The sequence below is a fragment of the Culex quinquefasciatus genome, chromosome 1 (genome assembly GCF_015732765.1).
Source record: "Culex quinquefasciatus strain JHB chromosome 1, VPISU_Cqui_1.0_pri_paternal, whole genome shotgun sequence".
Classification (NCBI taxonomy): Eukaryota; Metazoa; Arthropoda; class Insecta; order Diptera; family Culicidae; genus Culex; species Culex quinquefasciatus.
Genome location: NC_051861.1, coordinates 75,137,636 through 75,155,503, shown reverse-complemented (window position 1 = coordinate 75,155,503; position 17,868 = coordinate 75,137,636). Strand labels below are relative to the sequence as shown.

Here is a 17,868-nt window from a genome sequence, read left to right as displayed (position 1 = left end):
TATTCGATATAATAACATTGAAAATCCTCGTTGAATCTGGCAGAATTTAGAAATCAAAAGACAGGTTTAGTTTTTGGTAGAAATGGAGTAAAAACGAAGTTGTCTTTATAGCTGTCGACCATCGTGCCGCCAACTATTCATTGCTAGTACCAACCAGCAACCTCTGGATTATGAGTCCCCTGCGCTGTCCGATTGATCCACACTGGCGAGATCGAACCCAGTCACAACGTTTTGGCAGGATTCTAGCAGAGTTCTTACAGAGCTGGATATTCTTACAGCATTCTAGCAGAAATGTTTTACCGTTCTATCAGGATTCTGACAGAACCAGCTCTGCCAGAATATTTCGTGACTGGGAAATGAAGTAAAGCAGAGTGAAAATAAATTAGACAATAAACATACAAATATTTATTTTCTTACTCTCAATTCAAAAATAATCTGGAATTGGGTACTAAAGCCCTATGTCAATTGTTGTGTACAACGGTAAAAAACACGATTAAAACCCATTTGTGATCACTTTTTTTCATTTTAATGCAATTTTTTTGACAAGACAACATTTTTCGATGGATCAACTATGGTTCCCTTGGAACGAGCTGTCAAGTTGGAGCTTTTCTGTCAAGAAGGACCGCGAGGTTAATTTTTCAAAATTGATTGAAAATCCATTTTAAACTCTTTGTGGTCGTACAAAGGGTCATTGTACTCAGAAAAATAAGCTTTATCACTGTAAACAATAATATCAGCAATCTAAGCTTCATTTTAGGACCCAATTTTGGTTTCCCTCTGCTGGAGAGCTTTTCACAACTTGCACGAGATTGTCTAAAAATCTCTAAAATCCGCAATACGTTACGTAATTAAAGAACGCGCCGTTAGGTATGTTTTGAAACTTGGCAGTAAATTTGACTTTTCTGACCCAACTAATGTAAATAGCTTTTGTCAAATCACCCCCTGGCGTGATGTTTTTGGGATGATGAACAAAAGCATTTCAGTGAAAATCGTGAAAACCAACTTTTTTTAAAATGTATAGTTTCGTGTAGTTTGTGCAGTGTAAAAAAATACCAAAAAACGATCTGGGTGTTTACTCCAATTGCGCCGTAGTGCAGGTTTTCTGCGGGGCAGCTCGGAATTTGATTATTTTCGAGTTTTTCCCCTTGGCTGCAAAGAAGAAGGCTACGCTCCTTCTGTTTTCGTTTTATGGGCAACGCCAACAGCAGTGCAATCTTTCTGCAGTCCGAGGCCAAACCAGCGTGTGCAATTCCGGAACAGTCGTTGTCTCCGGTGCAGCAATTTCCGAGTTTGCCGCTAGCAGCAAAAAGGAATCGTCGGGATCACGAGCTTCTTCTAGGCAGGTCAGTTGCAGTTGAGCATTACTTCCTGGTGCTTTTGTTGTTGTTTTTGTTTGTGGTTATTCTTTATTCTTGTCATGGTTGCCAGATGAAGTGGGTGGTAGACTGATAAAATTTACGAATACTTAGCTTGAAAAATGGCTCAAATAAAGTAGATTTCATAACAGAGCAATTCTCTACAAAACCGGCCGATTTCAACCATTTTTATTTTTTGTATTTTTTGATTTGGCTCAAACTTTGTGGGGGCCTTCCCTATGACCAAAAAAGCCATTTTGCATCATTAGTTTGTCCATATAAATTTCCATACAAATTTGGCAGCTGTTCATACAAAAATGGTACGTAAATATTCGAAAATCTGTAACTTTTGAAGGAATTTTTTGATCAATTTGGTGTCTTCGGCAAAGTTGTAGGTATTGTTAAGGACTATTTAGAAAAAAATAGGTACACGGAAAAAAAAATTCCCGATTTTTTATTAACTTTTTTTTCACAAAAACTCAAATTCCCAAAATACGTATTTTTTGATTTTCGAGATTTTTTGATATGTTTTAGGGGACAAAAATCCGCAACTTTTGAGCTATAGAGAAACATGGTCAAAAAATCTGGCGCCGAGATATGATTTTTTGAAAAACTGGTGATTTTTGGAAAAAATCTAAATTTCACACATAATTTTTTTTGACCTCATTTTTTAATGCAAAATTGAATTTGTAATCGAAAAGTTCTTTACAGATTTTTTGATAAAGGGCTCCGTTTTCAAGATATAGCCACCGAAAGTTTGATTTTAGCGAAATATTTGCAGTTTTTCAATTTTTAAAAATAGTGACCATGAGTGACCATTTATAAAAATATTTTTTTTGAAAAGTTCAGAAAATTTGCTATAAAATTGTCTAAGAGACATTGAAGATTGGACCTCTGGTTGCTGAGATACAGCGGCTTAAAGAAAAAGAAACACGAAAATTGAAGTTTTCTAAGTCTCACCCAAACAGCCCACCATTTTCTAATGACGATATCTCAGCAATTAATGGTCCGATTTTCAATGTTAATACATGAAACATTCGTGAAATTTTCCGATCTTTTCGAAAAAAATATTTTGAAAATTTTTAAATCAAGACTTACATTTTAAAAGGGCCAAACTTTGAATATTATGCCCATCAAAAATGTTAGTCTTGATTTAAAATTTTCAAAATATTTTTCGAAAAGATCGGAAAATTTCACGAATGTTTCATGTATTAACATTGAAAATCGGACCATTAATTGCTGAGATATCGTCATTAGAAAATGGTGGGCTGTTTTGAGACTTAGAAAACTTCAATTTTCGTGTTTTTTTTAAGCCGCTGTATCTCAGCAACCAGAGGTCCAATCTTCAATGTCTCTTAGACAATTTTATAGCAAATTTTCTGAACTTTTCGAAAAAATATTTTTAGAAATGGTCACTCATTGTCACTATTTTTAAAAATCGAAAAACTGCAAATATTTCGCTGAAATCTTTCGGTGGCTATATCTTGAAAACGGAGCCCTTTATCAAAAATCTGTAATGAACTTTTCGATTGCAAATTCAATTTTGCATAAAAATGAGGTCAAAAAAATATGAAATTTCGATTTTCCAAAATCACCAGTTTTCAAAAATCATAACTCGGGCAGATTTTGACCATGTTTCTCTATAGCTCAAAAGTTGCGGATTTTGTATAAAAATCTCGAAAATCAAAAATACGTATTTTGGGAATTTGAGTTTTTGTGAAAAAAGTTAATAAAATCGGGAAATTTTTTTCCGTGTACCTATTTTTTCTAAATAGTCTTAACAACTACAACTTTGCCGAAGACACCAAATTGATCAAAAATTCCTTCAAAAGTTACAGATTTTCGAATATTTACGTACCATTTTTGTATGAACAGCTGCCAAATTTGTATGGAAATTTATATGGACAAACTAATGATGCAAATGGCTTTGGTCATAGGGAAGGCCCCCACAAAGTTTGAGCCAAATCAAAAAATACAAATAAAATCCATTTCCGGTTTTGGTAGAGAATTGCTCAACATTTGATTTTCAGATCATCCAACTCAAGTCATTTAGATCTTCTCCCGATACCCTACTTATTTATTTATCCAGGTGATTGGTGACTTTTCATATTCATATAGTAAAATTTAGCCAAATCATTTCTCTTAAACATGTTTTATAAATTAAGTAAATAATTTCTTTCTCTGTTTCTGAGAAGAACACCCATGACGAGTATCGGACCGGCATTCACATGCGGAGTGAGTGAGAATTTTTAATAAAATTTGACCTGAGGCAAAGTGTATACAATAACAGGCTATAAACAAACGAATGACAAATTACTAATGCAACAAGTTTCAATATTCATGTTTAAATTCCATTGCTTCAGCTAAGGTGACCACATAAAGTCCAGCTTGTGACGATGGACTACCTTCCCTTTACTAAGCAATCGATTCCAACAGGAAAACCTTCACCGCTTTGTGGTGCAAGCCGGGATAAATTAAGTGTCATAACTTATTTCTTTTGATAGGGATTTTATATCGTCAAAGTAAACGGCTCATGTAGGTCTTTTGATAATCTTTCTAACGTTTGGTCCATCATGTACCAGACATAATTTTCGTAAACATATCTGAACTCCGTCTTCAAAAGGGTGTCTAATCTAATCTACTAAAATCAAACCTAGCCTAGCTTTCTTGTTGTCATTTATTAACATTTACAGTTAAACGTTAAAGTGGCAAGGCCCACTGGGTATAGTTTACCGCATAGATGATTCGTTGAAGTGGGTTGAGTTTAAGTACGAAGTGTTCAAATATCAACACAATTATTCTGAATCTGAAGGTGAGGAAAAAACAGGAGGAAACACCGCCATACGCTCCGAGTTTGGGGTTTTAGGCAATTATTCGTTGGGAGCACCATGCTAAGATGTTCTGGTACTCCGAGCCCCTCTGGGATGGGACTTTGTTTTTCCACAAATGCCCTGGACACTTCTTGCCGTGATTATAGCGCCACAACACGGTCTAAAAGTCACGCTTTGTTAAAGGTGTATACATAATACTTAATATTTGATAGCTTTGTCAGGTCTTAAATTTATTTGGCTATTAGAAAATTATGTTGATTACCCATCCAATGAAGGGTTAAATAATTAATCCGGACATTCATTTCATCAGATTATTTGTAATGCTGCTTCAAAAAAGTCTATATGTAACACTTGTGTGCTTAAATTTGTTGATACGGTTACCAAATCATCAATCTTGTAGAATCACTACAGATACAGTATGTAAAAAAAAAGTATTTACACCCCTTGGGCACTATGCACATTTTGTGATGAAACATGTAAACAACTTAAAGTTTGACAGAAACCGTTTTGTTTAGAAACTCATGCCGAATATTTTGCTACAAAAAGCTCATGAAAAGATGATTTCTAGAAAAAGTTATATAACAAATACTATTACAACAATCAAAAAAGGTACAAAAAAAGTTTGTACACCTTTCGAAAAATTTACATAAATAAAGTTTTTTTTTGTTCACAAATCACCATTAATCCAGTCTCCAAACTCCAAACAGGCATCCTTGACTGATTAAAAAAAATTGGATTGAATAAATTTGGATTGAATATAAAGTTTACTAACTACTTAGTGTAAAAGTTTGTATAACTCTGGAAATTCTATATAAAATTTATCTAAACTTAATTTTGCAAACTTTTAATTTAACTGAATGTCAATATTAGGGTGGGTACGGATTTTGAAAAGTTCTCAGATCAAGTTATGGTGTGGTTCCCCTTGTAGGGCATATCCATAGAGACTCTCACACCAAATTTCAGCTCATTTGGTTGAAAACTGGCTTGTCTCAAGCGGGTTCAAGTTTACATGGAAATTACTATGGGAAATTTTTAAATTTCGTTCATTCGCCGCTACAGGCCTGGGGAAAACATGTAGAAACTTCTAGGATGGCCAGAAATGAGCGGAATCGTCTGGAGAACAACTTTCCCTAAGAGACCAGGTCGATTCCTTCAACCCCCATCGAGCTCAACGGCAATACATCCAGGGTTTTCGGTACCACCGGTTTTCCCCAGAAAAGCATCAAATTTTCCTTAGCATGCTATGAATGCTTGATGAACACCGCGGCGCCACATGTCAAACAGCTACCATGTGATTGTAAAATTTGCACCATAACAGTTTTTTTCTTATTTGGAGGTTTAGAATATAGCTGAATAGTATCCTGATCACCATGAATGATTATTCTATGGTTCAAAAAGTAATAAAAAGTAATTTTTTTATAGGCGATGCTAGTCCACGTGGTAGCTGTTTGACATGTGGCGTCGCGGTGTTCATGAAGCATTCATAGCATGCTAAGGAAAATTTGATGCTTTTCTGGGGAAAACCGTTGGTTCCGAAAACCCCGGATGTATTGCCGTTGAGCTCGATGGGGGTAGAACGAATCGACCTGGTCTCTTAGGGAAAGTTGTTATCCAGACGATTCTGCTCATTTCTGGCCATCCTAGAAGTATCTACATGTTTTCCCCAGGCCTATAGGAGCGAATGGACGAAATTTAAAAATTTCCCATAGTAATTTCCATGTAAACTTGAACCCACTTGAGACAAGCCAGTTTTCAACCAAATGAGCTGAAATTTGGCGTCAGAGTCCTTTGGGTATGCCCTACAAGGGAACCACACCAGAACTTGATCTGAGAACTTTTCAAAATCCGTACCCACCTAGTCAATATATTACCATAGAATTGCTAAGTAAACATTTTGGAGTGGGTATAACACCGTTTTGGGGTATTTGTATCGATAGAATAGATTTTTGTTGGAATTTCGTACCAACCCGGAATTACGTCGTCGGAAAATCCGCTGGCATCCGAACCGGTCCACGATTTACAAGTCAACCTATGTGGCATCGAAAAGGGCATAAAGTTTCCGATCTTTTGATACCCAAACATCTAGGTTTTCTATAAAACCCACGTTTTTAAATACCTAGATAAAAACGTTGTTATGGTTTAGTTTGAGCAACCTGCCAAAAATGTATGGATTTTCGTATTTTTTGTTCTCGTGGATCAAACATACTTTTTGCTCAGGTATTTAAAAACGTGGGTTTTATAGAAAACGTAGATGTCTGGGTATCAAAAGATCGGAAATGTTATGCCCTTTCCGATTCCACAAAGGTTGACTTGACTTTTCCCCAAGTTTCCCCAAATTGAAGTTATGTAAGATAAGTGAGCATTAAATAGTGAATGAGACATTATCAAATGTACATTAGCAGTTAATTTGTGTTTAATTTTATAGATAATCCAATAATCTGTTGAGTTTTTTCAATAAATTATTTATATGTGACGACCAATTCAATTTATTGTCTAAAATGACACAGGCCAAGTGCGAATGATGCTGATGATACCTCTTCAGTTGACGCTCAGGCGAGGAACATCCTAGAAGGAGCGTCACTGACTACGTCCGTAGTCCTGTTAGATCATACTTGATCAAGACAGTATAGCTCTGGTTCCTTGCAAGTGTCCTATTTTCTTACCTCCACGTTGGCTTGGTTTTCATGATGACCTAGCTGGTGGCCTGTGGAAACGGATCGTAAACCTTTGACCAAAGTCAAAGTCGAGACGGCTAAAAGAAAGGGGCGCGACAATGTGGGAAAGGGAAGTAATTTGTGATTGTAGACGGTATTGTTTTGATTCGCAGTATGTTGAGTCAACTGCTGTGGATGTACCTGAAACATCGCACAACGGGGTTTCTCTTCTCTTCATTCTCAGCTACCACCTATCTTCTGTTTATTTTGTTTCACTGATTTTCTAACGCGGCTTCTGTTTACTATCCTCCATTTGATTTCGATTTTACTCATTTGATTCTCTTATTTCTCAACGCTTTTTCACTCTATTTTACCAATTGATGCTGCTGTAACATACTTTCTGCTTTCCCTTAATTTGGCAGCGATGTCAATTTTGTTATCATCTGCCTTTTCTTTATTTATCTATTTGAATAATTTTTCATTTGCCCTATAAATTGCCCTCAATACAATCTAAGCTTGTTTGTTACCTCTATTTATTAATTATTGTTAATTTATTTATCTACTTCATAAATTACTATCTTTCTTTTACTATTGATTCTTCAAATAGTATATTTCTTTCACTGTCCATTGTTTTCAATCTTCACCCTTTTCTTCAAACAAATGAGGTTCGAGCCCTTACTCAATTTTTGGAGTGATCAAAGAATTAACACAAATATTACTATTGTACTTTTGAAAAACTTTTATAAAATGCTTAGGACCAAAGTTGTAACAAAACACCGCGACAAAAGAAATAGCAACATAAAAACACGACTCAACAATAGGAAAGATTTCAGGAGAAAACAAAACACAGTAAAATAACAACTAGTTTTTGAATTCAAACTAAAAATAAAACAGTTTTTGCTTTAATGAAAGTTGATAGGCACACTATAAATGGTTAGGCGCTTATACTTACATCAAACCCTACGTAATGTACCACCCCCGGCCGAGTTAAAATGCGTAACCGGAAAAGAAGGTGTGCATGCCTGGCACGAACACTCAAAGCGTGTTCTAGCGTGCTGCTCGTACTGACTCAGAGCAAGGGTGAGATGTAGGTGTAAGTGATAGAAAGTCAGAGGGGTCTAGAAAACAGGTCTCTATTTGACAGAGGTAGTACTTGGAATGGTGATCGCAGTGTGTTAACCAGCGTGGCACTCTGCGATCTAGTTCTTCGGTTGCCAAGGGCAGTTGCCCTTTAACACTCCCACTCAAACGAAGAAACTAAGCTTCATCTTCAAGTCTTCAGCTTCATCTTCAGTTCAAGCGCAAATCTTCTTCTTTGCCGTCGTCGATACGAGCTACCGCGCTTCGGAGTTGATAGTCTCACTTCAGGCTCGTCATCGAGAATTCTTGCAGTCAAGACGTACGCCACAATTTCATTCACCTTCTCAGCGACAGATTCCTTCTCCAAGGCTGCTGGAACTGTATCTTCTAGGAACTCCACCGCATCTTCCCAGACGTCATCCTGATCTTCGTCAACTAGAACATTCTGCGACATCATGGCGCGCGCGGTTTCACTTTGTAGAAAGATGTCCAACTCGTATAGCTGGCCCTTACGATGTCCGCAACATACGACACGGCCTTGCTTCTCGATGGACACCTTACCTTTTTCAATCTTGATCGCCATCCCGTTGTCCTCCAGTCGACGGACCGAAAACAGGTTGCACTGTAAACCTGGTACGAACAGCACATCGTTAACCACTGCAAACTGCCAGTGACCATCCACAAGCGTCTTCACTCGAACAGCTCCGGCTGATTCCGCCACCAGCGTTTGGCCGGACTTGGCCACAGAAATCCGCACTTGCCTGGACAGAGGTCGAAGATCTTCAAATAGCGTCTTGTCGCATACCATGTGGTCCGTTGCGCCAGAGTCCAGAAACCACTCGATTTTTCTCTCGGTCATAGCTTGCGACGATCCAGCTCCGTTGCCAGTAGCAACGACAAACGCAATGGTATTTTCATCGTCCTTTTCAGCTCCAACCTCCCGCCGATGAATAGACTTTGTGGACGACCTCACCTGGTTCTTTTCCGGTTCTGTTGTGCCGACCGACCGTCCGTCGGGGCATTCCGGCTTCTTGTGGCCAACACGACCACATCTAAAACACTTGAACGCACGCATCCTTCCGGCAAACGCAGATTCACCCGAGCAGCTCTCCTCGTCGCTCTGGGGGGCTCGGTGGACCCGTTTTGCTTCCTCGTCGAGCACCCGCTTTTTCACGTACTCCAGAGAGAGTTCCTTCGGCTCAATCGTCTCCACCGCAGTAATGAGCGCATTGAACGATCCGGGTAGCGCCAGCAGCAGTTGACAGACGACGTCCTCCGTTTCCATCTTAACGCCGGCCGCTCTCAACTCCCGCAGAACCTTCTCGAACTGAAGGAGGAACGCCTTTACGTCCTCACCTTCTTCCAGACGCATCTCCTGAAACCGCTTTTTCAGGAACAGTTTACCGGCAATTCCAACGCGCTCGAAAGCATCCCGCAGCGCGTCCCACATGTCTTTCGCTGTCCGCTTGTCCTTCACGTGCTCCAGCTGATCCTCTGAAATCCGGTCGATTAGAAGGTTCTTGCACCTGCGGTCCCTGGCCAGCCGTTCCGCTAGCAACCGCTGTCTCGTGCTCTTCTGCTCCGGCGTGTCCGTTCTCAGCTCAGCGTAGTCCGCGATGTTCAGGGCATCCTCGAGACAATTCAGCAGGCCCTTGTTCTCCATCAGAACTTCGATCCGGAACTTCCAATTGGAGAAGTTCGTTCCGTCGAACAGCCACAGCTTTTCCTCCGACATCTTCAACAGCAAACCAACGAAATTTTCTTCTGCTTCTAGAAATTTCCACGCCCTGGGCCCATAACCTGATAGAAAGTCAGAGGGGTCTAGAAAACAGGTCTCTATTTGACAGAGGTAGTACTTGGAATGGTGATCGCAGTGTGTTAACCAGCGTGGCACTCTGCGATCTAGTTCTTCGGTTGCCAAGGGCAGTTGCCCTTTAACAGTAAGGGCAGTGCGTGTTCGTCGGGAACCTAGTGCATAAGATCGGTCAAGGCCCGTTCTTACACTGAAAATTGCGAATTGCGAATAAAATGACACCAAGATATTTACATTCGTCTACTATTTTTATATCAGCAAAATTAGTTCTAGTTAAAGTTGAAATGAAAAATAAACCGTATTGAATATTTTTGCCTTCCTCACCTTACTGAGAAAGGCTATAAAATCGCTCGAAAATGAACTTCTTAATTTGACCTCCTAGACCCATCTTCACGTATATATATCGACTCAGAATCAAGTTCTAAAACAAATGTCTATAAGAGAGAAAGAAACATGACTCAGCAATAATACTGGCAACGCTGCCAGCTACTTGGGCATGTGTACAATAGTTTAAAACTCTGCCAATTTATTTTCCTCCACACAAAAACACCATGCTATGCACAGATAAGACGTTCGGCCAGCATCGACGAAGACGGTGGTGTTTTCAACCGTCTTAGCGAGAGCTTCCAGCGGATTTCCCGTTCGCTGTCCTGCACGGCACTCGACACAACTGGCCACAGCCAGCGCCAACGCCATCGGAACCTTCGTCCGTGGTCGCGTGTGTCGCGCCGAAGGTAAGCAACAACTGTGACATCAGAAACTTACTGCTGTGGGTTGTTTGTGTGTGTGTGTGTTGTAAACAGTCATTGTGTGTTTTTTTTTGCTCATGACGGTCGATGATTTGTCAGCTGTCGAGTGCATGCTTGACGTTGTGATAGACGCTCGGTCATCTTGATAGTTTAGTGGATAATTTCTAATTTTAATTTCATTAAAAAAAAAATTATAATAAAATAAAAATAAATATACAGGTGGCATGAATCAACCCTAGCGAACGAGCATCTGCTGTCGAAGACCTGTTGGCCCGTTACGAAGGCTGAGGCTCTCTTTCTGCCCCATTTCCCGGTGGACAGTATTGCCGAAGCGCAGTACGCTGTAGTGGAGCACATTGCAAACGGTGCGTTCGGGAAGGTCTACAAAGTGCGTGCCGGCGAACGCACGACAGCAGCAGACTATGCACTGAAAGTACTTAGCAAGTCTGAGGTATGTAAATCACGTGCAAACATTAGCACCAATGATGATATGGCAATTATTGTCCCGTAGATTATCAACAGCGGTGCGATCGGTCAGCTGCGGGACGAAGTCGACATCCAAACCATCTGTGGCCACCATCCGTTCCTGGCGCGATGCGTTCGCTTCTGGCAGAATAAGAAGAAGGTGTTTTTGCGTAAGTATCTATGCTGGATCAAGCGGTATACACTTTGACACGAAGGGCTCGGACATGAAACTGTAAACGGCTACGTTTTAATGGATCCAGATTTGCCCTGTTTAACGAACAGAAAATTAATAGCTACGCCGATATAGCACTGCAGGTGTTGTTTGTTGCCCGAGTTAGAGCCGAAACCAAGCTGGTTACGGGCTTCTTTGTATAAGATAATGGTTTATTAATTAACACTTCACTTGCATTAAAAGCGAATTTTATAAAAACTTCGATTTTTTCAAAATTGGGTTTACAAGCCTTAAAGTATGCAGAATCTAATCACATCTATTTTACTGTTAAATTAAGTTTTAAATTGATCGCACTGATATACTGCCGTTCTACGCATCATTGTCCCAGGTTCAAAAAAGAGCAACTGAGAAAACGCGATTGAAATTTTACGACCGATTTGTGTGTTTCTACGCGTAATTGATCCGGACAGGAGTGTAGCCAAAATGTTGGTTCGGGGGAAGCTTGAAGAAGACATTTTCTTCTTTTTTTCTTCTTCCCTCTCTCCCATACTGCCGTTCTACGCATAATTGTCCCATGTCAGTTTTTGACGATTTTGACTTTATGCCATTTTTAAGTTTAGTCTGATGTGTACTTTAAGAAAAACACATAAAATCTGGTACTTTGTTCGGAAACTCATTAAAAACAACACCAAGTCTGTTTGTCCCATCGTTGAACTTCTACGCATAATTGTCCCACCAAGTATTTTCTTACACGGAATCATTAGTTTTACTAACCATTATGCCTTGTTTATCTGTTGTATAGCAAGTGGATCACAAATAAGGGTGATAAACTGCTAACTGGAGCGACTAGGGACACATAGGGCGAATATGAACCCACGGGACAATTATGCGTAGAAACACAGAAATCGGTCGAAAAATTTCAATCGCGTTTTTCTCAGTTGCACTTTTTTGAACATGGGACAATTATGCGTAGAACGGCAGTATAGGTCTTCAAAAAAAATGTTTTTTTTTCCGCTGGCTACGGGCCTGGATCCGGAGCACTCTAGCATAGCATTTTATCACTCTTTGTTGTAATTCTCTGCTATAAAATAGGTAAACAAGACACAATAGGTCTATTCCCGTACTGCAGAATTCTGTTATTCTGCACGAAATTCCCGTACTTTTCTGCAACATAAGTAACTTTTTTCCCAGGCAGAACTCCTGCAATGAGAGAGACAGAAGTTGCAGCAAAACCGTTCCCGTACTTTTCTGCAAGCTCTCTCTTCGCTTTCTTGTTGAAAAGTGACTGCAAGTTGGTGTGATGGATGTTGAGTACACGCTTACATAAAGTTTGCAATTTGGCTAGAATCAAGCATTTTATTATTAGTTGTAATATATTTTTTTGTTTTATTATTTCTAAATTGAATTAGTCTTTTGAAGAGACGTTTGCATATTTTGAATCGATGGATTTTTTGGGTAGTTAGTTTTTTATGTCTGGTTTTATTAAGAACGATTTTTTGTGTTAACGATTTCATGCTTAGTTTATTAATGTAAATGATATAGCGATATTTTTTAGTGTTAAAATGATAACTTTTTGAATAGACTAAATATGTGTGTTTAAATAATAGGTAAATTTAATTGCCAAATAATAAATTGTACCTTTAACGGTGCTACCAATTTGTATTCTTATTTGAACCAAAAAATTTGATGTAATCTAGTCGAATTCTTAAATTTTAGGAAGTTTAAATTCTAAAATTCGGAAATTCTTAAATGCGCCATCTTGAATCACAAAAAGTACATTTTTTTTGGAGTCGTTAGAAAATCAGGTTTAGAGGATTTAGAGATTGAACATTTTGACGAGTTCTTCGGAAAATAGAGTACGAACTGCTTCTATTTTTTTTAAATATTTGAGTTTTAATTTTTTTATGTAAAGAATTTTATAATTTAACTTATTTTTGTTTTTTTAGTTTCTTTATTTTTTATTATTTTTTTTAAATCTGTAACATTTAAATTTTTGGTGTTCTGAACTTTGAAATATTCAAACTCTTGATTCATTTATTTCGAATTAAAAAGTCAAAGTAGTTATGTCACAGACATAACCGGAATAGCGTAGACTACGTAAAGTTTAGATGTGTGCGTTTGGTGAGAATCAAATCGGGTAGCAAATTGTTTAACATTCGACACTTTCGAAAAAATGAAATTCTTCAAAATTTTCAATAAGGTTAAAAAGATTAATAAACTTTTAGCATTTCTGGGCATGAATCAATACATAATTATCGATTTTGAAGGTAAACGAGAGCATTGGATGAATTTTTGCAAGAATGCTAAGAGCAAAATGGGGGGAGGGCAGAGAGGTTGGGGCGAGAGCAGCCTCAGAAAGCTGTGCATTCCGTCACCCCCAAAGACTAAAATTTGTTCCTGAAATTTAAATTATTGCAGTTCGCTGCCTCGTCCCGGGTGGGACGAGGGACGAGATTAGGGCAACTCTTTCAACAGTTTGGAATTGGATACGACGTAACTCTTTCCAAAGCGCTCGCCGCGAATGCGACGAGCTAGTTGGATGTCCTGATAGTTTCACAACCACGGCTTGACCCACGAGAGGCTTTTCGGCGGAAGGCAGCAGGCGCGCGCCTCATCTTGTTGATGCCTCGTCCCGGGTGGGACGAGGGACGGGGAGTGAGGCAACTCCGAAGAGTTGGGAAGTCTTCACCCCCTACCACGAAAGATCCAAACGGTCCGACCATCGAGAGGCAACTGGCTGACGGTGACGACCAGAAGGCGATGCGCGCTTCTTTTCCAGTTCTGGTCCCTCTCTCTCCTGCTGCTGCTGCTCTGGACTGAGCTTTCCTGCTGCTGCCGGTCCGACGTCTGAGACGTGAATGTTGGAATGAAAACTGGCGCACTTTCTTATATACTTCCCCTCCTTTTTCGCGACCGACACTCGGTCGCGTTGCTCGGATGATTTTCCCCTCAAAATAGGTACTTGACATTCCCGTCCGTGAGTGGGAAGCGCTCATTCTCTGCATTTTGAAAACATTTTAAAACATTCAATTGTTTCAATAGTTAAACTATATTGCCAACAATGAAAGTTTTATAGCAAATTGCTGAATAATTTTTGAATCGAATGGAACATAAATCGTGTCGATTCGATTAGAGGAAGGAAGATATAAGCGTTTGACGGATGACGCAGTATTCCAGGGCCTTCGGCCCGGGTTTTTTGGAATGGCACCCCAGTACCTTCGACAAAGACGTAGTCTACGTCAAAAGTATTAGAATTTTTATGTTTAGGAACTTTTAAGTTAGAAACCTTTATTTTTTATTTCGAATTTTGAAAATTAAGATTTTTTTTTTTGAAATTTTCAATGTTTAATTTTTAATTATTTGTATTTTTCAAGCTTTGAATTTCTGATTTATTGTTTTTTTTTCTGAAATAAATATTTGCATTTTTAAATTTTTCTAACATCTGATTTATTTTTTTCAAGTTCCTCAATTTGAAAATAGATTTTTATATTTTTAATCACGAATTTCTTAATTTTCAGATTTCTAAATTTATGAGTTTTAAAATTGTAGAGTTTGTGATTAATTTTTTTTATTTGTCAATTTCGTTGCGTCACCGTTGTTCTTCGATGTGAAATCCAATGATAATTTATTTATGTTATCTTTCAAACATTTTGCTATTAAAACATGTATTTATGGTGTATATAAATATACCTTCTATATTAAACCTTTTCCTTTTTTTAATTATGTTTTTTAAACGTACCTGCCATTCTCATTTCTTAAATTGTTTACCTAATGTAAAAGTTTTAAGTTGTTTCTATTATAAAATGTCTACCTAAGCATTATTAATTTCTAGTTTAATAAATGGTACATGCTTGATTTTTCAGATAAAATGTTGATTTGCATAAAAAATAAGTCCCCGTTCTAGAGGTAAACTTCTTCAATTACAATTTTTGTCAATCCATTTTTTTAATTGTTTTGAAATAATTTAAAAAACTTCAATACCCAATTTGAGTAAATCCACTCAACTGTGTACAATATTGCAGAAAAAGTACTGGAACGCGCTACCCAGGCAAAAGTTTTGCGGCTTCTCTCCTTGCAGAACTTCTGCAAAAGAGAGAAATGAAGAGAGCGAGCTGAAAAGTACGGGAGCGTGCTTCAAAAAAGTGACTTATGCTGGCTGTAGAATTCTGCAGAAGCTGCAGAAATTCTGCAATTCTGCAAGTACGGGAATAGACCTAATGCCTCGTAATACTAGTGATTCCGTGAAGGTAAATACTTTGTGGGACAATTATGCGTAGAAGTGTAATGGTGGGACAAACAGACTTGGTGTTGTAACTCAAGCATTTTCGGACAAAGTACTGAATTTTATGTGTTTTGCCTTCCTCGCCTTACTGGGGATAGGCTATAAAATCACTCGAAAAAACAAACCGAAGTAGAAGAGTTACAACAATAATGATTGACCGTTTGTGTTTCACTGAAAATACATAGGGTTATTCTAATTTATTTACAGTTTCCGACTACCTTTCAAACGGAGAGCTGTTCCAAAAGTTTACCAAATTTCCACATGAACTTGTTCGTCTGTACGTCGCAGAAATTGCGCTTGCTTTAGGTAAAATCACCGCAAAATGTACTATAACCCTATTTGATTACATAAGAAACGTTTTTTTGCAGATTTCCTCCACCAGGCCGGCATAATTCATCGCGATCTAAAGCCGGAAAACGTTCTGCTAGACGAGGACTTCCACGTTCGGTTGATCGACTTTGGCTTTGCCCGGTGGCTCAGCATCGGCACGCGGACGCGCACTATCTGCGGTACGCTGCAGTACATGGGTAAAGCATTGTTCTGAACTATCTCTCTCTTAGATTAACTTGGGTTACGTTAGGATTTGTGGGATTGAATGGTTGAACGGTCGTCACAATGAACGCACGTTCGCAAACGTTTGACCTCACGATGGAGGGTCGTCAGGTGGACGAAGCCGTGTCCAGCATCTTCCATACGATTCTGTTCCATCGGAGTTTGGGCAAGTTTATCTACACATCCGATGCAATGTATTCGGTGGGAAGCATCGGATATATGGACGTGGACTGCGACTTCATTGACTTTACGTACGTTTGCTGCACTTCGCCGCAGCTGGACGAGACGATCCGGAAGGAGATTGGCGAATTTAGCCGGCAGCTGCGAAGCAATGAAAGCTCTGGCACTGGGCAGATCTCGCTCGAATTCTTCCAGCGTAAGAAAGCTCGCTGGTCGTTTTTGAGCGAGTGCATCCCGTGGGAAGTGTGGACCATCCGGCTAGAATTGATCAACCTCACAAACGAGGACGATCGGCAAATTTGCCGGGAACGGGTCGGCGATATGCTGTCCGACAAGATCGTCTACATCACGGAAGTCATGAATCGACACGACTATCTACCAAAAACGCCCAACCAGACGGAGCTGGACTCGGTTTTTGACACAAACTACCCGGATGTGCAGCCGTATCTGTTTCAGTTCAAGTTTACCACCACCGGTCCCAGCACGAACTCGGTCGGGAAAACTATGAAAAAGCTGTTCAAGAATCCGCTCTCGTTGTGACTGCTGACGTCCGCGATGATTGTGGCAACAATGCTGGCTATTGTACAAAGGCTCGCCAGTGGCAAGAAGAATGTTTCGTTCGTTGTTTAGAATTGATGTGGGTATCTTTATTCGTAAGAGGCTACCGATCGTGAATGCAAACATAAAAAAAGTGTTGTTATTACCTTTCTCGTCGGCTGTAGTCAGTCGAGTTCTGTGTATATTAGCAAGGATTAATTGAGACACAAATTGCAATTCTCAAATCAAACTAATCAGAGTACGGAAATCGTGTAGCGTAAATCTATATTTTTAAAAGCACGGCATGATCGAATGTCGCATGTGCTGATTGCAAGCAAACCAGTCAAGACGCAGCAGCTGCACACAAATGAAAGTGCACACGTTCACTTACACATACACACACACCATACTTGTAAGTAGTTTATACAACTTATTCTAAGACAATAGTTCATGAGTTGCAACGCCCAATTAAGAGTTAGTTTGAGAAATAAAAACTACTTCACGTTGCAGCTAATCAATGTTTGTAGGTAAATTACATTGTGATCCGAGTTTGAAAAAAACAGAAAAAACAGTCAGAGTAAAAAGCTATTTTAATGATTGAGTAACAATAAATCGAATTCGTCAAATGCACTATTACGCAGTAAGGTATGCAATAGAAAACAAAGTGTGTATATTTTACAATGTTTCAAGAGCAAACCACGTAGAACAATAGGCAAGCGTTTCGTTTCATTGTGCGTCGGTGTATTTCCTTCTACAAAAGCAACATGCAAAAAAGTCACAAAACTTTCGTGATGCTTAAGTGAAAAAAAGATAATAAAAACCAATATTGAACAATTAATGCTCAGTGGGAAACACTTCTGTCCTGAAAGAATGGTTCCCTTTTGTCAGGAGGTCATCAAAACAAGAACAAGAACGTTTTATTTTGTTTCAGGTAAGTAGCGGCGTGCGTGCTAAAGCAATCGAATGTTTTCATTTCAGCTCCCGAAATACTGGCTGGCGAACCGTACGGCCATGCGATCGACTGGTGGGCGCTGGGTGTTTTGGCATGCCGGATGTACACCGGAGAGGTGAGTACTGCTTTGTATATTTCACATTTAAGTTACTTTAGCCTTTTTCACTGAAAGTACTGTTATTTATTACACTTACCTACACAAAATTACAAAAATTACTGCGCAGGCTCAACTCGAGAGGAACCATT

The 17,868-nt window shown here is 39.1% G+C and overlaps 2 protein-coding genes across 2 annotated transcripts in view; both read left to right on the top strand.

Annotated features, from left to right (window-relative positions):
• The first annotated feature begins 937 nt into the window (after positions 1-937).
• Positions 938-17,868, top strand: part of LOC6045351 (serine/threonine-protein kinase S6KL) — a 58,800-nt gene continuing 41,869 nt past the window's right edge. The window contains exons 1-6 of the mRNA XM_038249998.1: positions 938-1,343; positions 10,702-10,933; positions 10,994-11,117; positions 15,609-15,707; positions 15,770-15,928; positions 17,649-17,737. Of these exons, the coding sequence (XP_038105926.1) occupies positions 1,189-1,343; positions 10,702-10,933; positions 10,994-11,117; positions 15,609-15,707; positions 15,770-15,928; positions 17,649-17,737 (858 nt within the window). The 5' untranslated portion in view covers positions 938-1,188. The remainder of the gene's footprint in view (positions 1,344-10,701; positions 10,934-10,993; positions 11,118-15,608; positions 15,708-15,769; positions 15,929-17,648; positions 17,738-17,868) is intronic.
• On the top strand, positions 15,770-17,508 carry LOC6045352 (autophagy-related protein 101). Its single transcript, XM_038250001.1, has 2 exons — positions 15,770-15,910; positions 15,962-17,508. Exon 2 carries the CDS (start codon positions 16,017-16,019, stop codon positions 16,671-16,673), a length of 657 nt encoding a protein of 218 aa, XP_038105929.1. The 5' UTR covers positions 15,770-15,910; positions 15,962-16,016; the 3' UTR covers positions 16,674-17,508.

Excerpts from the sequence above, each read along its gene's own strand:
- LOC6045352 (XM_038250001.1), top strand. The coding sequence starts at position 16,017 with ATGAACGCACGTTCGCAAACGTTTGACCTCACGATGGAGGGTCGTCAG.